This window comes from Xyrauchen texanus, chromosome 26, assembly GCF_025860055.1.
Source record: "Xyrauchen texanus isolate HMW12.3.18 chromosome 26, RBS_HiC_50CHRs, whole genome shotgun sequence".
Classification (NCBI taxonomy): domain Eukaryota; kingdom Metazoa; phylum Chordata; class Actinopteri; order Cypriniformes; family Catostomidae; genus Xyrauchen; species Xyrauchen texanus.
The window spans coordinates 41228607-41252519 of record NC_068301.1 but is presented as its reverse complement, the minus strand read 5'-3'; the positions used below and the strand labels follow the sequence as shown (position 1 = coordinate 41252519).

Below are 23913 nucleotides of genomic sequence, written 5' to 3'. Positions count from 1 at the left end.
TTACCATGAAATACAGTAACACCAGCACTGATATTAACAGATGTATTTATTTACTTTTTGTCTCTGCAGATGCTGGATGCATACTACACATGGATCCGCCCTGACTCCATCCGGCCGGATGTAGATAATGCAAACAGGTTGTTTGTTTCAGTCGTCAGGCACGAAAATCAGGAGCGCAACCAACGACCTCTCTCGTCTGCACATACAGTAAGTATTGACAGCGGTCCATAAGACCAAAAAGTAGCATTTATTAAACGGATCAGCCTCTAGAAAATTAGATAGTTCAAGTTTGGGAGTTTCATCAGATATTTCTGCCCCATTGCAGCTACAAACTGCCCAGCATCACGAGCCAGCAGATACGTAGGACCGTGGAGACAAATGTGGCTGCCAACTTTTCAGAGGAGCAGAAGGCGTCTGTGGCCCACTACATGGCCCATTCGACTGCAGTGGCAAACCAGCACTACAGGATGAAGACCCTGGACACTGTTGTGGCCACTTCCAACCTGCTCAGCTCCCTGACACGGTATGTAATTATCTGAAATATAATTATGTTATATGTTATAAATCTGTTATAATTATATTGTCTCTCAACGCTCATCCATCAGTTCGTTAGTGTGTAACCTTGAAACCTTTTCAATGTTGCAGCTCCTCTTCTGGCGACTCTGGCGAAGAGGGCGCCGGGCAGAGAAGAGAAGGCGGGTGGAAGAAGAGGTTGGCAGCCCAACCCCGGACTTTGATGTTTTCCTACAGGCCTTCCCTGTAGGAATCACTGGCCAACCACCCAGAAAGACCCAGAGAGAAAAAGCTGGGTTCCCCGCCGACAGAGTCTTTTATGACAAGTGGAGGGCTCTGCAGTACAGCAAGCGAGAGCAACATCTTTTGTGTAAGTGTATATACTTTCTTAGCCAATGATTAGATTTGCTCCAACTGAAACATTTAGAACTCGTGTGTGAACCTGAATTTTTATTTAAATGTCCTCTCTTTGACAGCAAAATGCTCAAGATGTGCCCCAACTGCAAGGATGGTGGCTAAAGTCATAGAGGCAGAGGGGTGGACGGCCAATCATCCCCGCCCAGAGGACATTATGGCGAAGTGGAGGCCGCTCAGCAGAGCACAGGCGGAGAGTGACCCCGCCATCATCAAGGGGGTGACCAGGCAGAAATGGTCGGGTCTGGCTGTGAAGGACTTTGGGGAGCAGAAAGGTATGTACAAATGTCTTATGAGCACAGTAAAATCCATAAAAAAAAGAATATAATAACATCATGAACAGCACATTAATGACTCCCTCTTTTTGACCACAGGCGTTGTTGCAACCAAGGCCTTCGGGAAGGGCTCCATCCTGTGTGATTTCCACGGAAAGGTGATCACAAGTGCTGAGGGCAGGGAGATGGCAGAGACGCAGGACGAGCTGGGCAAACTGTTTTTTTTCAAACATGGCCCTGACGAAGTCTGCATCGATGCGGAGACCTTCCCCTGCGAGTGCCACCCGTCTCTGGAAACCACAGGGAGATGGATTACGCACTCCAAGAAGAAGTGCAACGTGCAGCCATGCCACTGCATACTGAAGCTTCAGGGAGTAGACAGGCACGTCCTGCTCTTTCAGGCCACCAAGGACATTGCTAAAGATGAAAAGATCCGCTTCGACCACAGCATCAAGAAGAGGGGTTTTCGTGGGGAGGTAGAGGAGCTGGAGTGGCTGGACTTTTGATTCTCGTCTGCTTGCCTTTTTATATAAAAAATAAAATGTCCCTTAATCCATTGTTTAATTGCATTCTTTTCATTAATTTATTCCAAAAAAAGATATAAAACAGTGACTCAACCCTCGATGTCATGCTTTCTGGATTACCATGAAGGCAAACAAGTCATACAAGCTTGTTTTAAATATTTCTTTATGTATATTTCTATATATTGTTTTATAAATATTTTAAGTTTAACGATACTGCAGCGCCGCGGGACTTTGATTGGCCCCGGATAGCCAGGACAAATATCAAGAACAACGCACTTTGCCCTGTAATTTGAACTCCCTGAACGAGAGAGAGAAAATGTATTGGGCACACGTTAAACTACACATTCTGAGCTTTAAATAGATGTGCAAAACATGGCTGTTGGATAAAAACTGATGGAAAGACAATCATTTTAATAGGAGATTCCAAGTTGAATTCTGGTCACCCGCTCCCAAAAGTTCACCACGCCATCAAATCCATCAAATCCCAGCAAGCCCACTTGTCCCTCTAAGAAGTTGGACACCGACCGCACGGGGCCGTATAACTGATCCAAATGGAACCCCTTATTCCGACTGACTATTTCTTTCATTTTAGCAGTCATTGCCATGACTGCTAAACCATAAATAAATCAAATAAAAACTTTAGGACATTATATATATATATTATATATATATTGCCATGACTGCTAAACCATAAATAAATCAAATAAAAACTTTAGGACATTATATATATATATTATAATATATATTGCCATGACTGCTAAACCATAAATAAATCAAATAAAAACTTTAGGACATTATATATATATATTATATATATTGCCATGACTGCTAAACCATAAATAAATCAAATAAAAACTTTAGGACATTATATATATATATTATAATATATATTGCCATGACTGCTAAACCATAAATAAATCAAATAAAAACTTTAGGACATTATATATATATATTATATATATTGCCATGACTGCTAAACCATAAATAAATCAAATAAAAACTTTAGGACATTATATATATATATTATAATATATATTGCCATGACTGCTAAACCATAAATAAATCAAATAAAAACTTTAGGACATTATATATATATATTATAATATATATTGCCATGACTGCTAAACCATAAATAAATCAAATAAAAACTTTAGGACATTATATATATATATTATAATATATATTGCCATGACTGCTAAACCATAAATAAATCAAATAAAAACTTTAGGACATTATATATATATATATTATAATATATATTGCCATGACTGCTAAACCATAAATAAATCAAATAAAAACTTTAGGACATTATATATATATATTATAATATATATTGCCATGACTGCATAAATAAATCAAATAAAAACTTTAGGACATTATATATATATATATATATATATGTATTGGTACTTGCCATAAACGCTTTCGTCAACTTGCTTCATCTGTTGTTCACATCGCTGTGTTCATCAGGCAGACAAGAGGCAGGCAGGAGAGTAGTATGAAACTTACCGGCTGCAAGTGACCTAAACAACACATCTCTGAGCTGTTCTCTTTCCCTCTCTGATCAAGACACAGCATAACCATAAAGATTTTATTTTTAAGAAATGCTCACAACGACTTTGTCTCCTCAGAAGACAAGATGGGAAACAGAGTGTCCAGTGACAGTGGGGTAAACACTTCATTTGGCCAAATCTTAATATTTATTAACTTGATTAATAACAATTTAAAACTAATAATTCACATTTCATTTATTTTTTTCATGTTTTTTCTTCTTCCCCAAGGCAACGACTTTTGTTATCAGTCGAACTGTGAGTACAGTTTAAACATTAAACAGTGCATCTGTTTTAGAAATTAAAAAGAACACATGGATCTGCATGCATCTCTAATACAGGTTTTTTCGACATTCCAGTGGACAATTTATACGCAGAGCCGGCCGTTTTGAAATATATAAGGATGATGTGGTAGCTTGTTTGTTGCCTAGTAACCAAGTGATCACATCATCCTTTTTTTTTTTTGGAAGTTTTTCTTTTAATCCTTTCCACTTGTACATGAAAAGGCCAATAAAATAATTTTACAGCAGAAAGCCAAAGTTGAGGCACCCAGGCCTCAAATTTCAAGCGTTCTTTCTGCTTTTTGCACCGTATTAAAAGGTTAGTATTGTAGTTCACAATGTCAATACTGATTATAATGTATTCTATGTAAAGCACTTTGAATTACTATAGTGTATGAAATGTGCCAGTTTCTTTTCACTAGCTCAGGCAGTAAATGTGATGGCTCATTTTAACCCCTATTGATAAAGTCAACTATCTCATAATGGCCCATCATCACCTATAATTATGTGTTTTGCATTAATATAAAGCCCGGTATGAGTACTTTACTAATATACCAATTACTTGGCTGTAAGATGGCGTGGTGAACTTTTGGGAGCAGGTGACCAGAATTCAACTTGGAATCTCCTATTAAAATGATTGTCTTTCCATCAGTTTTTATCCAACAGCCATGTTTTGCACATCTATTTAAAGCTCAGAATGTGTAGTTTAACGTGTGCCCAATACATTTTCTCTCTCTCGTTCAGGGAGTTCAAATTACAGGGCAAAGTACAGAAAGCCAAAGTTGAGGGAAAGAGAACAGCTCAAAGATGTGTGTCAGCACCTCCTGTGGTGAGGAACACACCCGAAGAACGGCTGGAGGAGCTGAAGAGGGCCAAGGAGTCTGCCAAGGTGTGGACACGGGAAGCTAGGAACTGGGACTACAATGAGATGGTGAAACGTTACCCACACAGACCATCCAGGCTGGCTCTTCTGGAAGAGCTGCGCCAAAGACACTTTTTTGTGGCTAATGCTCCTAACCAGGCAGACCTGGAGTCAGAAGAGGCATCCACCAGCACGGCCAGTGAACCTTCTAGAGCAGCCGGTGTCAGCTCTGAAGCAGCCGGTGTCAGCTCTGAAGCAGCCGGTGTCAGCTCTGAAGCGGCTGGTGGCAGCTCTGAAGCGGCTGGTGGTGTCTCGGTGGCGGAGGATAGCAGCTCCGAAGCCAGCACCACCGATCCAAGCGACCGTTTCTTTTTAGTCTGTTCCGTATTGCTCTTTGTAACCGGGAAATGTTTTAATATATAGTAGCACAGCACATGTAGAGCAGCTATTAAGTTCCATAAAAGAAGTGAACTCAGATAAAACACAGCTTTATTAGGGGTGTCTGTGTGTGGCTGGCTGGTGTGTGGCTTTTCTTCTCACTGCATCATCTCACACTTCTCTTTTTCTTTCATCACAGGTAGACAACGTCTCCAGGATGCTGAGGTACATCCAGCCAAGTGGGGAAGAAGTCAGCTTGGACTTCCTGCTAAAGTCCACTGAGACCAAAGACTACCTCACCCAACTCCGGCGCTGACATGGTCCCAGCCACCATTTTGAACTACATAAAGAACATGATCCGGTTTGTTCAGTATTTGAAGACCCACCTGAACTTGGCTGCAGCAGATCCGGACTTCTACAGGAAGTGCCAAGCCTACCTCGACCTCCTCGCTTCCATCAGAAAGCCAGTGGCCAAGTCACACAGCAAGGTCACCTGTAAAACAAGGTCAGTTGCTAATCTGCTTTCCATTTGTTTTTCTTTAATGACTTCGTGCTACAGACATGTGTGTAATTCTCCGCCACATTGTGGTCTTGTATGTCATTCTAGGTATGAACGGTTCCAAGAGGGTGAGAAGAGCCTTCAGGAGTGCCAGGCAGTCCTCCGGAATGCCAAAATAGACATGCTGTCCGTTTATGGGAGGCTGCTGGAAGGTGACCACGTGGCTTCAGAGGAAAAGACGATGTTCCGGTACTTCTGTGAAGCAATCCTGATCCTCGGTCACTTCCAGAGACCAGGAGCGGTGGAGGGAGTAACAGTAAGTGTTAAGACCTCAGTTTTCATGGGGGCATAAGCCTAAACAGATTATATTAGGTAGTCTGCGAAGAGGACGTTTATGTCACTTATTCACTGTGTTTTATTTTTTTATTTTTTTTCAGACAGCAGAGTGGGAGGCCAGAAAGGATTCTGGGGGAAAGGTGTGTGTGGCTGTGAGCGAACACAAGACTGCGACAATGCAGATCGCCGTGTTTGCCCTCACAATGGAGGAGGCAGCAGTAAGTACACTTTGTACAGGCTAAATTGCCTTACCATGAAATACAGTAACACCAGCACTGATATTAACAGATGTATTTATTTACTTTTTGTCTCTGCAGATGCTGGATGCATACTACACATGGATCCGCCCTGACTCCATCCGGCCGGATGTAGATAATGCAAACAGGTTGTTTGTTTCGGTCGTCAGGCACGAAAATCAGGAGCGCAACCAACGACCTCTCTCGTCTGCACATACAGTAAGTATTGACAGCGGTCCATAAGACCAAAAAGTAGCATTTATTAAACGGATCAGCCTCTAGAAAATTAGATAGTTCAAGTTTGGGAGTTTCATCTGATATTTCTGCCCCATTGCAGCTACAAACTGCCCAGCATCACGAGCCAGCAGATACGTAGGACCGTGGAGACAAATGTGGCTGCCAACTTTTCAGAGGAGCAGAAGGCGTCTGTGGCCCACTACATGGCCCATTCGACTGCAGTGGCAAACCAGCACTACAGGATGAAGACCCTGGACACTGTTGTGGCCACTTCCAACCTGCTCAGCTCCCTGACACGGTATGTAATTATCTGAAATATAATTATGTTATATCATTTAGAACTCGTGTGTGAACCTGAATTTTTATTTAAATGTCCTCTCTTTGACAGCAAAATGCTCAAGATGTGCCCCAACTGCAAGGATGGTGGCTAAAGTCATAGAGGCAGAGGGGTGGACGGCCAATCATCCCCGCCCAGAGGACATTATGGCGAAGTGGAGGCCGCTCAGCAGAGCACAGGCGGAGAGTGACCCCGCCATCATCAAGGGGGTGACCAGGCAGAAACAGGCGTTGTTGCAACCAAGGCCTTCGGGAAGGGCTCCATCCTGTGTGATTTCCACGGAAAGATAACCTCGGGCCGATCGCGCGCCCTCCGCGGCGGCGACGACTCATATCATCGGACATTGGCAGAGAGATGCGACGTGGTTAGCTCTCAATGTGGTGTCAGGGGGCGGGAGCTCCACCAGTTCTCAGCCAATAGGTGTACACTCAACCCATACAACAGCTGCTTGCGATTAGAGATTAACAAAGAGAAGATGGAGACCTGCAGAATACAAGTCAATAACAAAAAAGCACTAGAACAGTCGAGGGTTGAGTCACTGTTTTATATCTTTTTTGGAATAAACTAATGAAAAGAATGCAATTAAACAATGGATTAAGGGACATTTTATTATTTATATAAAAAGGCAAGCAGACGAGAATCAAAAGTCCAGCCACTCCAGCTCGTTGTACTTCTTCTTGGAGTCTCCGCATCGATGCAGACTTCGTCAGGGCCATGTTTGAAAAAAAACAGTTTGCCCAGCTCGTCCTGCGTCTCTGCCATCTCCCTGCCCTCAGCACTTGTGATCTGGAATAACTTTCTGGATTACCATGAAGGCAAACAAGTCATACAAGCTTGTTTTCAATATTTCTTTATGTATATTTCTATATAAAAAACTTCAAAAAAAAAAAAAAAGTATGATGGTTTTTTCGACATTCCAGTGGCCTAGTAACCAAGTGATCCCTGTATTAGAGATGCGTGGTGAACTTTTGGGAACAGGTGACCAGAATTCAACTTGGAATCTCCTATTAAAATGATTGTCTTTCCATCAGTTTTTATCCAACAGCCATGTTTTGCACATCTATTTAAAGCTCAGAATGTGTAGTTTAACGTGTGCCCAATACATTTTCTCTCTCTCGTTCAGGGAGTTCAAATTACAGGGCAAAGTGCAGAAAGCCAAAGTTGAGGCACCCAGGCTTGAGTGGTCCGAATGGGTTAGAAGCAAAATCTCTATAACTAACTCAAATTTCAAGCATTCTTTCTGCTTTTTGTACCTATTAAAAGGCTGGAACCTCTTTGAGTTTCAGAGGACAAGTGCCAGATTAGATGTAACAGAGACTGAAGCTTTTATTAATGCCAAAGTAACAACACTTGATCATTTAATCAGATTGGCAGGACCAAATTTTGGACAAGTGGATAAAGTGGCAGCTTAGTTAGATCCACTCGGGTGATTGCAAAGGTACTACAAAAGTTACAGACTTTTCTTGCAATAGAGGAAAAAAATATGCTTAGGGAATATTGTGTGGGAAAACTTATTCCTAATGATAAAGACTGTTTTCCAAAGTTACTGATATCACCTAATTTGGATGAATATGTGGGAATTTTATTGGAGTCAGAAAATTTAATGGATATGGATTTTGAAGAAACTAAGTTATATAAATCATTTGTAAAATATTTTAATAGTAAAACCACAATGGAGAGCTCTTTATAAGCCACCACTAACAAAAAAAATGGAGATTTACAGTGGAGAATTTTACATTGTATTATAAAAACCATAATGATAGATATAAAAGCATTTACAGCAATAATTTGCGGTGTACTGAAGTCGCGTTTGTCATCTCGCGTGACCCCTAGTCTCGGGTGCCCACGTGACTATCTTAAACAAGACGATCTAAGCCCGCAGTTGCTTGTAAGTGTGTTTATAATTATTTTTTACTTTGTTGTAGAGTGGTGTTTATTTCTAGACTTGTGCTGTTTGTTTTGAACTGTCGAGTCGCTTAAACGAATTCAAAAGTAGTACTGTTACATAGTGAACAACATATTACTACAGCGCAACCCACAAAGATATAACTTTCTACAAACAGTTTCTCTCGTTTTTAGAGAATTATTTATTGCTAAAGTGTAGCATAATTTATTTGCGGTGTACTGAAGTCGCGTTTGTTCTTGGTTTCCGCGGGGCATTAAAAAGCATTAAAAGTCATTAAATGGATTTTGCGAAAATGAAGGCCTTAAATAGCATTAAAAACCATTAATTGTTATTCCTACAGGCATTAAAAATTTTAGATAGTTTTTGAAAAAAATAATATTACCGTCTGTCTTTTCCATCCGTTCGTCTGTCTGTTCTATCCGTCTGATACAAATTGGAAATATTGTAAAAATTCTTTTTAAAACACACGTGTCAAGAATCATCTTCAAGTGAAAAATAAAAACATTTATTTCATTTTTAAGAAATGATATTATCACAACCGAGGCAAAGATTTATTAATTCTTTTCTCTAAAATGGACAGGTGCTCTCTGACCCGGATGTACAGATTCACTCAGTGGCGCGCATATGAGACCTTATGAGCTCTCAGGAGAGACACGGAGCGGCATCATCTTCCTCCTCCTCTTGTCCTTCAAGGCAGCTTGAAGTAAGTTCGTGTTACTGAAGTAACCAATAACATCGATAAAAGTTTTATTCATGTAACGTTTAAAAAACTTTTTTATAGATCAAGATACCAGTCCTTATAATGATGATGACTGACTTTGTGCAAATTAACTGGAGAGGAAGAGAGAGAGAAAGAGAAAAAAGGATTGTCTTTGTTTTTTGTTTTTTTTTTACCTGTAGGAGACATTTTACAGCATATGCTGTCAAAGTTTAGCTTGATTATTCGTAATGAAACATTAGATTACCTCCTGGATACTGCGCGGCAAGAACTGGATTTGGCAATTACTGCTTCAAATCATGTCAGCATCCCAGAAGCTTTAATTACAGGTCTACAGGAGCTAATCAACATAATTAATGTAAATGTAAGTTCTGAAGAAACATCAACAACTGCATCCGATATTTTAACTTAGATATCAGAAGGGATGACCTTGAGGAACTCCTGTAAGATCCATAAAAATAAGAATGCCACATGCTGGCTACAGACTACAAAAAGAAGAAATGTCATGGTATATCATAATGCTTAGAAAGTTTCAGTGGCTCCATTATATCAGGGCTTAGAAGGCCAACTGGACTAAAGAGAAAATACATGTGAAAATTTAAAGCACAATATCGTTATTGAAACAAAACAAATATTTACTTAAGTGTATAAATAACTCATTTGCACAAAATGTCAGCTGCCATGTAAACAAGCTCCAATTGCTTCGCAGGAAAACTTTGCTGACAAACAGGACACTTTGCCTCTGGTGACTAAAAAGCAAGTAATGATGTAAAATACACATTAAAAGAAGTCAGAATAATGTCAGCCCAAGCAACAAGGTAATTACCTTTTCTTCAGTAACAGGAGGTAAATCAGGTGAATCAGGAGGTAGATTAGTCAGCTAGAAATAGACAAACCATTTAACATCACACATGACTCTTACAGAATAGTCCGTTCAGCAGTCGGGGCAGAGTCAAACAGTGGACCAAGATATGGCCAGGTTTCAGTTTTGCCGTCATGACAATGACAAAACAGCAACATTGTATTTAGCATGTTTTCCCCCCTACAGTTGCACTTCTAATTGTGCTCCCACAGTAGCCTTCAGACTCTGGAGGAACTAGAGTGTGATAATATGAATGTGTTTATTGGGAACACAATGAACCTCAAAATGGCCCCTGACTACTTGTAAATCTGGCACTTGTTACGGAGCTGTGGGTTTGTCTGCTCCAGATCCAGCCTTGTCTTCAAATAGTCATGGTCGTCCATCACTTTCAGCGCCCAGGAGCTGTGGAAGGCTTTACTGTAAGTTCATCTATTTAAACAGCTTGAAGGAGTTTGTCCCTGTGAAAAGCTGTAATGGTTATTTGGAAATGTATGCAAGTTACTATGAAATGGACCATCCCATTTCCAATGTATTCACATAAAAAATTGAGGACGTCCCTCCTCCTCCTCCTCCAGTCAACAACGAGGGCCTTCTTACCACTGTGGGTAGATGTCCACGTAAACTATTATAATTTCAAACAAATGCTGAAAAGCTTCTTTGGATTAATATTTTGAGCCAACGCCTCATTAGATTGCTTGTTGACAAGTATCGTCTAATGACTTTGAGAGACTAACTGCAGTTTCCTGGCAGTACCCCCTTCCTGCCCGCTCTGATGCCATGTTAATTTATTAAACTTGTGTCTATATCATTGTCAGGATCAATAAATCAGCCTGGATCATGTACATCAAATAAAGAAACTTGAAAAGAGCATTTAATTAATTTAGCATATGACCTTTATTTAGTTGGAAATCAATATGACTTTATTGATTAACGCTATAAAAACATAACAAAATTAAAAACAAGGAATATGACTTTATTAACACAAACAATTTTGCGGTTATGTTTTTTATAAAGTGTATCGTTTGCTGCAATAACAATGAACAAAAAGGGGATCACAAACATCAGAACATTTATTAATTATTTTCTCAAAAATCTTTAAACACCAGAACAAATATGACAATTACATTGAACTCCGTAATTGAAAAGATAATTTGAGATTTAGGTGTAAGTTATTAGAAATGAAACCGTCTGTGCATGTTTTTGTTTCTTTCAGCTTTTTCAAAGGAACACTATTTTGGACAGAGGCCTACTGATTATTGGAAGGCTGAAAAAGGATTTGGCAGCAAATGTCCTGTCACATCAGCAGGATGTGGCCAAGAATAAATCTGGTAAGTTTTCCAGTTTAGTCTAGTGCCAATAGAGTGCGCTTTTAGTCACTTGGTATTAAACGTTTAACTTTACATTTTGAATTACTTACAAATATCTGTCAAACTGTTATTATCGCTATTATAATATTTGTATGTTTTCAAATGTCAGACAGCTTGATGGATGAGGAGCTGTACTTCCAATTTATTGAGATGGCGGAGAAATGCCTGTACGAAGCCCTGAGTAAGTATTACAGCTTCATCCAAAGAACTCGGCTAAGTCATGCATTCGATTCAGCTTCTAATTCTACTCATTACCAAACAATTAACCAGCAAACAGATTTTTTGTGGTATTGACCATTATTCTATTACAGAGGCCATCAAGAAGACCTGAACAAGGCAGTCATTAGATGACCACTTCAGGATTCTGGCTGGGTTGCTGATTGCTTCCTCAGGGCATCGGACAGGCATTCTCACGAAATCATCTCAAAGGTACAGCAAGCATTCCTAATATGCTTCCCAATGATTTTGGTCAACAGTCTCCACGGAGAAGTTCTAAGATTCATATATTTTATTCTGTGTTTGTGTTAGACAGCAGGCTATACCATTTCATGGAGTCCGTTTTTATCTTTAGAACCTCAGGGCAAGAATGCCCAAACTCTGTGGACATGAAGTACAAAATAAAATCACCAGTACATCCCACCAAACACTAACAACATATACATTTTAGAAAGTTTGAAACAGGTCAGTAAACGTACTTTCTTGGAGGTAGACGGATGTTGTCCTCCCCCTTCAGGTTCTTCAGCTTCCTGTATAAGTCATACAATAAAACACCAGCACACTCACGCAGAAACCAGATGTACCACAAAATATATCAACACGAAAACAACAATAATGTAACAATCAGAAGTGTTGCGGGTTTTTTTTTTTTATACCGTGCGGGCGGTTCAACCTTGTTCAAGGCTCAACCGCTGTAGATTTCTAATCCGTAAAACCTCTTCGCAGTCTCCGAGTCATGGCACATGTATTCAGCAATTTGATCTTTTTGTTTTTGAGAGCTGCCTCTGCACCTGTTGTTTGAGACCATTGATTTCCAACTAAATAAAGGTCATTTGCTAGGACTTCTGGTGGCATGGGACACTGTACTATGGTCTACTGCGAATGTGATTTAGTATTTTTTCTTTCTTTCCTTACTTCGCTATTAAACCCAGTTGGCTCCACAATAAGGTTCTTAACTTGGAACATACAAGGCATGGGAAACCAGATCCAGATTTTATAAACAAGTTATTTGAGATCCTCCCCTCATTAAATTATTTTTGCCGGAGATCTTTATTGTGTAATTGATCCTGCTATGGACCGTTTCCCACAGCAATGAATAAGAAACCACCATCTTGATTTGTAGTCAAAAAATTGTCAATGGAAGTTGAGATAAAATCAATGAATTTAACATCCGCATCTATAAAAAAAAATATCAATACGGGAGTACGACTGATGGACTTGCGCGAAAAAAGAAAATGTCTTATCTTGAGGGTTATAAAATCTCCATGGATCAACACAACCATTTTTGGACATGAATTCAACTATTGCTCTAGACATAGATGATAGAGTCCTTGTCCTGCAACTAGAACACTTAAATGTTTTCGAGACTTTTACAGAGATGGCACGTTTTGTAGCTACGTACAACTATCTTCTGATTTGGGGCTATCAGGGTCACACCCATCTCTGCCCCCGATGCAAGTATGGGAAGAATTTCTGACTGATGTCATGCTGCTCGGTGCAATTTTAGTCATATGTTTTTTAATTGCCCTATGTTGCATATTTTTCTGAAGTGTTAAAAATGAGAATTGATGTTTGCCCCGCTATATCAATTTTTGGGGTACCAAAGAATTGGTCACAGTTTAATTCCAAACAACTGGATATTTAATCTTTTACCTCTTTGTTAGTCAGGCTTTTCTGAAACTGGAAAATGTTCTGGGAAAACTAATTTCTTTAAAAAAATGGCGTCTCTTAGAGTCCTTCCTCCTTTTTAATTCGTGTGTGTGTGTATATATGTTTTTTAATTGACAGTGGTCAAGAGATGAGTTTTGGAGCCACTTCCAGTTTCTCAGATATATTGGGTATCTTTTAGGGCATCAGAGCGGGCAGGAAGGGGGTACTGCCAGGAAACTGCAGGTACTCTCAAGGTCTTTATGCTACGTTCACACCGGACGCGAATAGCGCGTCAAATTCACGCCTACCGCGTCTAGTTATACGCTTGACCACATTGAATCCATTCGCGCGTCGAGCGAAATTGACGCGCGTAAAAACAAAAGTTTGAAGCGAAATTTACGCGCGTGACGCGCGTCGGAGGCGAAATCCGTTGACGGCCATCTTTTTACAAGCTGGCTGATGTTGATCGAGCATTCGTGGAGAGAGTGACCACAAATTAATCTTTAATATTTGTCCACTTCTTTACGATAGAAATGCTACAGTCACTGTAATTTCTTGAACAAGAACATGTGGACATCAAAACATGCAAACTCAGAGCGAGGGTTTACAGTTTTATTGAAATTGTGATGAACAACAATTTGCAAGGGTGATCCTCGCTCCGATGCGGGACAACAGGTCATCAAACTGGGCGCGGGACAAGCGGAAGTACCGCTGAAAGCGGCCGTCATCCAGGCGCAGCTCCTGGAGCAAATGATGAAATTCGCCGAACTGGGAACGCCTCTGGAGGGTCTGGTGGACCCAAGTACGGCGACGACGACCCATACGCCGCTGTTCTGCTCTCCAGAGCAAATACAGAGCATTTACAACTTACCAGGTTGCCCAATCTCCTCACTGACCCTCTTCCAAGCGAGGTCCTTTTTGTTCCTGTCTCTGTAAAAATATGAAGTGGAATTGTACAATTCTGGGTGACTGCTTACAGCAAGAATTAATTTTTCCTCCATAAGTTAGCTGTCAGTGATTTTGGAATGAAAGATTCCGAACGGGAGTTTACGTCAATTTACCTCCTGAGTGACAGCAGGCAGCTAGGCTCCTGATTGATTAACGCGGCGCGAATTGACGCCCAAAGTTCAGATTTTTCAACTCGGGCGGCAGACGCGAATTTGCGTCAAACGCGTGAATGCACAAAATGCACCATTCGCGCGTAACACGCCAGATGCTCAATTCGCGCCATTCGTGCGAACGAGGCGTATTCGCGTCTACCGCGCCGCGCTCTACGCCTCATTCGCGCCGCAGGAATTTTTTACGCGCGTAACACGTCTTTGCATTGACTTAACATTGAAATCACTCGCGCCTGACGTGCTATTCGCGTCCGGTGTGAACGTAGCATTAGACCATACTCTGCACAAACTTTCGTACCGGTGCCCCCTTCCTGGGGGCCACTGCGCCTTCAAGCGTACCTTTGCCCTGCTCTTTTCCTTTCAATATGTCTTTCTGACTTGCTTGGGACTCACAAAACTGTAATATGTTTGTCGTGGGATGACCCCGATAGGGTCTATCTAGCATCAACAGTTATGGAGGTATCGCTTAAAACCGCATTAAATTCTGCTCCAATAATGCAGATTCAATGTATAACTAAGGTAATATTTGTCTCACGCTGTTGCAAATATCATGGATTACGAGCATTTTAATTTGAACCTGTTTTTTTTTTTTATAAACAGGTCACGTCGTTGATTGAGCTGTGTTCTGAGTTGATGGTGATTCAACCCATGGAGAAACCTTCATTGAAGCATGCTGAAGATTTCCCTGTCCCGGACAACAAATATGATTTCGAGGGGTAGGATCTCAAATGACAGTTGAGATTATTTGATGACTGATCTTTAAGAAGTTCCCAAAACGGAAAACGGAACAAAGGCTTTACGAGTGACAAAGGACATTTCTTACACATACCCCAGCGCTTGTGAAATGCGTGTTATCCTTGTGCATTGGGCACTCTGGCCAAAATCTGTAATCTTAACATTTCCAAATTCTGGAGAAACCTAAGGTCTTAGCACCAAGTACCTTCATCAATGATTTAAACAACAAATGATCTTTCTAAAACATTTAAAAAGTTCATTTTCATCATTCCCTTTTAATTCTGGTTACATTACCTTGTAACATGGATAACAAAAAATCTGTTTGCTGGTTAATTGTTTGGTAATGAGTAGAATTAGAAGCATTTCACCGCCATCTCAATAAATTGGAAGTACAGCTCCTCATCCATCAAGCTGTCTGAAAACATAGTACAGAAAATAAGACTACTTTTCAACAATTAGAAGTCTTTCTCTCGAACCAGTATATAGTCTGTCAAAAAAAAAAAAGTCTTGAGGTCTTGGGATTCCTGTTTTGGTGTCCACGTCTGTCTGCAGATGTGGAGGGGGGGTTCACAGGTGTGAAGTGCTCATTGCTGTATGTGATCAGAGGTGTGAGCGGGAGCACGTTTGTTCTCAATGAACCCAACTGTGGGGACTCACGTTGGTTGCACTCCTGATTTTCGTGCCTGATGACGAAACAAACAACCTGTTTGCATTATCTACATCCGGCCGGATGGAGTCAGGGCGTATCCATGTGTAGTAGAAGTCTTCTTCTCTATGATCCCGCACCACTGGTGGTGCCCGTCCGTCAATCCTATTTAAGTTTCAGCTTACAACCCCCCCAACCCCAACCCAAAGTCTCGTGGTATAACTATTTAGCGTGCCGGAGTCTCGTTCGTTATCAGAATTAACCAGACAAATCGCTCCACCAACTAAGAACGGCCATGCACCACCACCCACAGAATCGAGAAAGAGCTATCAATCTGTCAATCCTTTCCGTGTCCGGGCCGGGTGAGGTTTCCCGTGTTGAGTCAAATTAAGCCGCAGGCTCCACTCCTGGTGGTGCCCTTCCGTCAATTCCTTTAAGTTTCAGCTTTGCAACCATACTCCCCCCGGAACCCAAAGACTCGTGGTTTCCCGCACGCTGCCCGGCGGGTCATGGGAATAACGCCGCCGGATCGCGGGTCGGCATCTTTTACGGTCGGAACTACGACAGTATCTTCTTGGCAAATGCTTTCGCTTTCGTCCGTCTTGCGCCGGTCCAAGAATTTCACCTCTAGCGGCGCAATACAAAATAGAACCGGAGTCCTATTCCATTATTCCTAGCTGTGGTATTCAGGCGTTACGCGGCCTGCTTTGAACACTCTCAAAGTAAACGGACCTACGATCTGCTCTGATGTACGCACAGTAAATCAGAGAACACAGATGGTGCAAACTGACCTCATGCACAATGCTCTCTATATAAACAACCATTTCAGTAAACTCTAAAACATATCAACATTAAAAATGAGTTACAAAAAACTATGAAAGGCACAAAGATGGTGCTAAAAAAGAGATTAAAAAACTCCATTTCAACAGCTTTATCTCCTTATTTCTCAGAAATCTCAGAAGTTCTAAATTAGTTAGAAATGAGTAAATGTGACCAAATATTTGTAAACTGAACATAAAGAGCTTCATTTTGATAGGAAACACATTAAAAAAAACCTTGAGATTTGAAAAGAAAAAGAGCAGCATTCCAGAAGAGGAAGATAATGGGAGCAACCACTGGCCTGTAATATAATTATATTTATGTAATATAATATAATGATGTATTTCTGATCATGCGGGCTTGATGGTAAAAAGAGTCTTCTTTTAAGGTAAAAATAATAAATCCTGCATGTTTACATGCTCAACAGGCCTGCATTATTTTTGTCTGCATTCAATGGCCTCTGCGGTCAATACAGGACTCTGCATAGGTGATGATGGGCCATTATGAGATAGTTGACTTTATCAATAGGGGTTATGAGCCATCACATTTACTGCCTGAGCTAGTGAAAAGAAACTGGTTTGTTCTAATGGTTTTACAATGGGCCATCATATTTACTGACAGGGCTAGTTAAAAGAAACTGGTTTGTTCTAAGGGCTTTAGAATTGGCCTTTGTGTTCTAATGGATGTCATGCGTGACTCAGCAATCTCACACTTTGCAAGTTAAAAATTATTTCGTCTGAGACAACACAACCCATGGCCTGGGTGCCTCAACTTTGGCTTTCTGCACTTTGCCCTGTAATTTGAACTCCCTGAACGAGAGAGAGAAATGTATTGGGCACACGTTAAACTACACATTCTGAGCTTTAAATAGATGTGCAAAACATGGCTGTTGGATAAAAACTGATGGAAAGACAATCATTTTAATAGGAGATTCCAAGTTGAATTCTGGTCACCCGCTCCCAAAAGTTCACCACGCCATCAAATCCATCAAATCCCAGCAAGCCCACTTGTCCCTCTAAGAAGTTGGACACCGACCGCACGGGGCCGTATAACTATTTAGCATGCCGGAGTCTCGTTCGTTATCGGAATTAACCAGACAAATCGCTCCACCAACTAAGAACGGCCATGCACCACCACCTCACCCGGCCCGGACACGGAAAGGATTGACAGATTGCTAACTCTTTCTCGATTCTGTAGGTTTCCCGTGTTGAGTCAAATTAAGCCGCAGGCTCCACTCCTAGTGGTGCCCTTCCGTCAATTCCTTTAAGTTTCAGCTTTGAAACCATACGCCACAGTACACAAACAGAGAGCAGTAGACTGAACTCAATCATGCAGTTACGTGCACAGTTAGGCAATAGACCTCCATTAAGCTTATCAACAAGCAATCTAATGAGGCGTTGGCTCAAAATAGCATTACATAGTTTACATATTGATACCTTTCGATTCCCTCGTTCTTAACTTTGATTTAGATGTTAAAGCTCCAGCATATCACAAAGTGGGAGTGTGTGAGAGTTAGCAAATTAATGAATAATCATGTCAGTGCAGCTGCCAGCTAGATGCAGGCCCGGTTCAGCGGACCTGCATCAATACTATTAAGCAATAAAGTCACGTTCCTTGTTTGTATATATGTTTTGCAGTTATGTTTTTATAGTTTTGTTTGATTTGATCAATAAAGTCATGTTCCTTTTTTAGATTTGTTTTGCAGTTATGTTTTTATAGTTAACAAGGTGTATTTTTAGAGTGCTTTCACCAATGGGGTGACTTGGTGTGTTTTTGAAGATATATCATATTTTTATTAGTGTGTTTTATTAGTGTTATTAATAATAAAAGTAGTTATTGTGTGTGTGTGATTTGGCTTTGTAATAAAACTTGTTTGCTGTGTTAAAATTTTGTCTGTCATTTTTTTCCTTTTATTATTGTCGGACCAGAGTTAGTTAGTTGGAGACCAGTGGTCAGTGCTATTTTAAAGAATGTTGGAGGCATGAGGTTGGACAAATCACTGTTTTTAATGAACTCTGGAACCTTCTTTGAGTTTCAAAGGACAAGTGCCAGATTAGATGTAACAGAGACTGAAGCTTTTATTCAAGTCAAGTCAAGTCAAGTGGTTTTTATTGTCGTTTCAACCATATACAGTTAGTACAGTACACAGCAAAACGAGACAACGTTCCTCCAGGACCATGGTGCTACATAAAAACAACAAAGGACCAACATAGGACCACATGAGACTACACAACGAAATAAAATACCTATATAAACTACCTATATATACCTATATAAAGTGCACGTGCAAACATGTGCAAAAAGTACAGGACAGTACAACAAATTACTGACAATGAACAGGACAATAGACAGTGCAGTGCCGACCAGTACTCAGTAGTGCAAAAAGATGACAGTTTCTAAAAATGTAAACATAACATACTATGAGATAATGTTCTATGCACATAGCAGTTATTGAGGTAGCAGACAGTTATAAAGTGACAGTAATTAAAGTGCAACTCAGGACACGTGTGTGTCAAACCAGTCTCTGAGTATTGAGAAGTCTGATGGCTTGGGGAAGAAGCTGTTACACAGTCTGGCCGTGAGGGCCCGAATGCTTCGGTACCTCTTGCCAGACGGGAGGAGGGTAAAGAGTTTGTGTGAGGGGTGTGTGGGGTCGTCCACAATGCTGGTTGCTTTGTGGATACAGTGTTTTTTGAAAATGATTATGATTATTAATGCCAAAGTAACAACACTTGATCATTTAATCAGATTGGCAGGACCAAATTTTGGACAAGTGGATAAAGTGGCAGCTTAGTTAGATCCACTCGGGTGATTGCAAAGGTACTACAAAAGTTACAGACTTTTCTTGCAATAGAGGAAAAAAATATGCTTAGGGAATATTGTGTGGGAAAACTTATTCCTAATGATAAAGACTGTTTTCCAAAGTTACTGATATCACCTAATTTGGATGAATATGTGGGAATTTTATTGGAGTCAGAAAATTTAATGGATATGGATTTTGAAGAAACTAAGTTATATAAATCATTTGTAAAATATTTTAATAGTAAAACCACAATGGAGAGCTCTTTATAAGCCACCACTAACAAAAAAAATGGAGATTTACAGTGGAGAATTTTACATTGTATTATTGCTGTAAATGCTTTTATATCTGTATTGAACCCAGATGTTAAACAAGATTGCCCTTTTTGTTCTCAGAGAGAAACCGTCTTTCATGCTTTCATGGACTGTTGCAGACTTAAAACTTGCATTGAAAATTCTTCATTAAAACACTTAAACAAGGTTTAAGTATACACAGAGACGACAGAGGGAAAAGAGTTGAGCTTTTTTTTTTTTAAATATTAAATAAATATTATATCATATTATATGAGTGTGATCACTAATTAAACAAAAACGTTGTGTAACTCTCTAATTAAATCTATTTTCACGAAAATGATTTTATATATCTGTCCTTTTACCTAGTTGACTGTTTTAAGCTTATTTTAGCCTTAAAATATTTATAAAACAATATATAGAAATATACATAAAGACATGACATCGAGGGTTGAGTCACTGTTTTATATCTTTTTTGGAATAAATTAATGAAAAGAATGCAATTAAACAATGGATTAAGGGACATTTTATTTTTTATATAAAAAGGCAAGCAGACGAGAATCAAAAGTCCAGCCACTCCAGCTCCTCTACCTCCCCACGAAAACCCCTCTTCTTGATGCTGTGGTCGAAGCGGATCTTTTCATCTTTAGCAATGTCCTTGGTGGCCTGAAAGAGCAGGACGTGCCTGTCTACTCCCTGAAGCTTCAGTATGCAGTGGCATGGCTGCACGTTGCACTTCTTCTTGGAGTGCGTAATCCATCTCCCTGTGGTTTCCAGAGACGGGTGGCACTCGCAGGGAAGGTCTCCGCATCGATGCAGACTTCGTCAGGGCCATGTTTGAAAAAAAACAGTTTGCCCAGCTCGTCCTGCGTCTCTGCCATCTCCCTGCCCTCAGCACTTGTGATCACCTTTCCGTGGAAATCACACAGGATGGAGCCCTTCCCGAAGGCCTTGGTTGCAACAACGCCTGTGGTCAAAAAGAGGGAGTCATTAATGTGCTGTTCATGATGTTATTATATTCTTTTTTTTTTATGGATTTTACTGTGCTCATAAGACATTTGTACATACCTTTCTGCTCCCCAAAGTCCTTCACAGCCAGACCCGACCATTTCTGCCTGGTCACCCCCTTGATGATGGCGGGGTCACTCTCCGCCTGTGCTCTGCTGAGCGGCCTCCACTTCGCCATAATGTCCTCTGGGCGGGGATGATTGGCCGTCCACCCCTCTGCCTCTATGACTTTAGCCACCATCCTTGCAGTTGGGGCACATCTTGAGCATTTTGCTGTCAAAGAGAGGACATTTAAATAAAAATTCAGGTTCACACACGAGTTCTAAATGTTTCTGTTGGAGCAAATCTAATCATTGGCTAAGAAAGTATATACACTTACACAAAAGATGTTGCTCTCGCTTGCTGTACTGCAGAGCCCTCCACTTGTCATAAAAGACTCTGTCGGTGGGGAACCCAGCTTTTTCTCTCTGGGTCTTTCTGGGTGGTTGGCCAGTGATTCCTACAGGGAAGGCCTGTAGGAAAACATCAAAGTCCGGGGTTGGGCTGCCAACCTCTTCTTCCACCCGCCTTCTCTTCTCTGCCCGGGCGCCCTCTTCGCCAGAGTCGTCAGAAGAGGAGCTGCAACATTGAAAAGTTTTCAAGGTTACACACTAACGAACTGATGGATGAGCGTTGAGAGACAATATAATTATAACAGATTTATAACATATAACATAATTATATTTCAGATAATTACATACCGTGTCAGGGAGCTGAGCAGGTTGGAAGTGGCCACAACAGTGTCCAGGGTCTTCATCCTGTAGTGCTGGTTTGCCACTGCAGTCGAATGGGCCATGTAGTGGGCCACAGACGCCTTCTGCTCCTCTGAAAAGTTGGCAGCCACATTTGTCTCCACGGTCCTACGTATCTGCTGGCTCGTGATGCTGGGCAGTTTGTAGCTGCAATGGGGCAGAAATATCAGATGAAACTCCCAAACTTGAACTATCTAATTTTCTAGAGGCTGATCCGTTTAATAAATGCTACTTTTTGGTCTTATGGACCGCTGTCAATACTTACTGTATGTGCAGACGAGAGAGGTCGTTGGTTGCGCTCCTGATTTTCGTGCCTGACGACGAAACAAACAACCTGTTTGCATTATCTACATCCGGCCGGATGGAGTCAGGGCGGATCCATGTGTAGTATGCATCCAGCATCTGCAGAGACAAAAAGTAAATAAATACATCTGTTAATATCAGTGCTGGTGTTACTGTATTTCATGGTAAGGCAATTTAGCCTGTACAAAGTGTACTTACTGCTGCCTCCTCCATTGTGAGGGCAAACACGGCGATCTGCATTGTCGCAGTCTTGTGTTCAGCTTACAGCCACGCACACCTTTCCCCAGAATCCTTTCTGGCCTCCCACTCTGCTGTCTGAAAAAAATAAAAAAATAAAACACAGTGAATAAGTGACATAAACGTCCTCTTCGCAGACTACCTAATATAATCTGTTTAGGCTTATGCCCCCATGAAAACTGAGGTCTTAACACTTACTGTTACTCCCTCCACCGCTCCTGGTCTCTGGAAGTGACCGAGGATCAGGATTGCTTCACAGAAGTACCGGAACATCGTCTTTTCCTCTGAAGCCACGTGGTCACCTTCCAGCAGCCTCCCATAAACGGACAGCATGTCTTTTTTGGCCTTCCGGAGGACTGCCTGGCACTCCTGAAGGCTCTTCTCACCCTCTTGGAACCGTTCATACCTAGAATGACATACAAGACCACAATGTGACGGAGAATTACACACATGTCTGTATCACGACGTCATTAAAGAAAAACAAATGGAAAGCAGATTAGCAACTGACCTTGTTTTACAGGTGACCTTGCTGTGTGACTTGGCCACTGGCTTTCTGATGGAAGCGAGGAGGTCGAGGTAGGCTTGGCACTTCCTGTAGAAGTCCGGATCTGCTGCAGCCAAGTTCAGGTGGGTCTTCAAATACTGAACAAACCGGATCATGTTCTTTATGTAGTTCAAAATGGTGGCTGGGACCATGTCAGCGCCGGAGTTGGGTGAGGTAGTCTTTGGTCTCAGTGGACTTTAGCAGGAAGTCCAAGCTGACTTCTTCCCCACTTGGCTGGATGTACCTCAGCATCCTGGAGACGTTGTCTACCTGTGATGAAAGAAAAGAGAAGTGTGAGATGATGCAGTGAGAAGAAAAGCCACACACCAGCCAGCCACACACAGACACCCCTAATAAAGCTGTGTTTTATCTGAGTTCACTTCTTTTATGGAACTTAATAGCTGCTCTACATGTGCTGTGCTACTATATATTAAAACATTTCCGGTTAGAAAGAGCAATACGGAACAGACTAAAAAGAAACGCAAATGGGATGTATCTTACCTCCTGCTGGCAGTTTGGGACCTGCAGGGTGTTGATCAGGTAGCGCTTAAAATCTGTCAGCATGGCCTCTTCTGCAGGGAACTTTGAGTAAAGCCCCATTTGCGTCATCTTGACCCTGACAGTTGTGCTGTACTGTGATTGATCTCTGAAAAAAACACAGACAGAAGAAAATGAGCTCAAAGCAACCTTACAGTTTGTTCACAGTTTTTGCACTGATGTGAGTGAGGTTTAGAACTTACTTTTGCCATGTACGGTCGCTTGGATCGGTGGTGCTGGCTTCAGAGCTGCTATCCTCCGCCACCGAGACACCACCAGCCGCTTCAGAGCTGCCACCAGCCGCTTCAGAGCTGCCACCAGCCGCTTCAGAGCTGCCACCGGCTGCTTCAGAGCTGACACCGGCTGCTCTAGAAGGTTCACTGGCCGTGCTGGTGGATGCCTCTTCTGACTCCAGGTCTGCCTGGTTAGGAGCATTAGCCACAAAAAAGTGTCTTTGGCGCAGCTCTTCCAGAAGAGCCAGCCTGGATGGTCTGTGTGGGTAGCGTTTCACCATCTCATTGTAGTCCCAGTTCCTAGCTTCCCGTGTCCACACCTTGGCAGACTCCTTGGCCCTCTTCAGCTCCTCCAGCCGTTCTTCGGGTGTGTTCCTCTTCATACACACTCTGCTCAGATGCGTCGTCAGCACCTCCTGTGGTCTTTTACACAGCAAGCAGTGAATGATGCGACGGTCGGATCTTACAAATGTGAAAATGAATGAAGACAGTGAATTAAAACAGAGGCCTAATGTGACCCTTGACCAGCGAAACTTAAAAAGAGATTAAAAACTCCATTTCAATGGAGCTCAACAGTAAATACACAAAAACCCAAGTATTACCTCTTCTCAGCTTGTCCTTCCATTTCAACAGTAGAAGATTATAGAAGATTCAAGAAGATTCTCAGCAACTCAGCAGCTCAGCAGAAATC

At 41.4% G+C, this 23913-nt stretch overlaps 2 protein-coding genes across 9 annotated transcripts in view; both read left to right on the top strand.

Moving 5' to 3' along the window:
- The window catches only part of LOC127620061 (uncharacterized), a 328707-nt gene that overhangs the window by 283133 nt on the left and 21661 nt on the right, over positions 1–23913 (top strand). For 3 of the 7 annotated variants that reach the window (XR_007967653.1, XR_007967654.1, XR_007967655.1), the window contains exon 18: positions 152–207. The gene's annotated coding sequence lies outside the window, so the exon portion shown is untranslated. The other 4 variants (XR_007967651.1, XR_007967656.1, XR_007967652.1 and 1 more) reach the window with 4 other exon arrangements.
- Positions 8269–23913, top strand: part of si:dkey-23a23.2 (uncharacterized) — a 55517-nt gene continuing 39872 nt past the window's right edge. For both annotated transcript variants that reach the window (XM_052093151.1, XM_052093149.1), the window contains exons 1-6: positions 8269–8330; positions 8929–9051; positions 11142–11256; positions 11405–11476; positions 11607–11724; positions 14880–14995. In XM_052093151.1, the coding sequence (XP_051949111.1) occupies positions 14913–14995 (83 nt within the window). In that variant the 5' untranslated portion in view covers positions 8269–8330; positions 8929–9051; positions 11142–11256; ... (1 more) ...; positions 11607–11724; positions 14880–14912. The remainder of the gene's footprint in view (positions 8331–8928; positions 9052–11141; positions 11257–11404; positions 11477–11606; positions 11725–14879; positions 14996–23913) is intronic.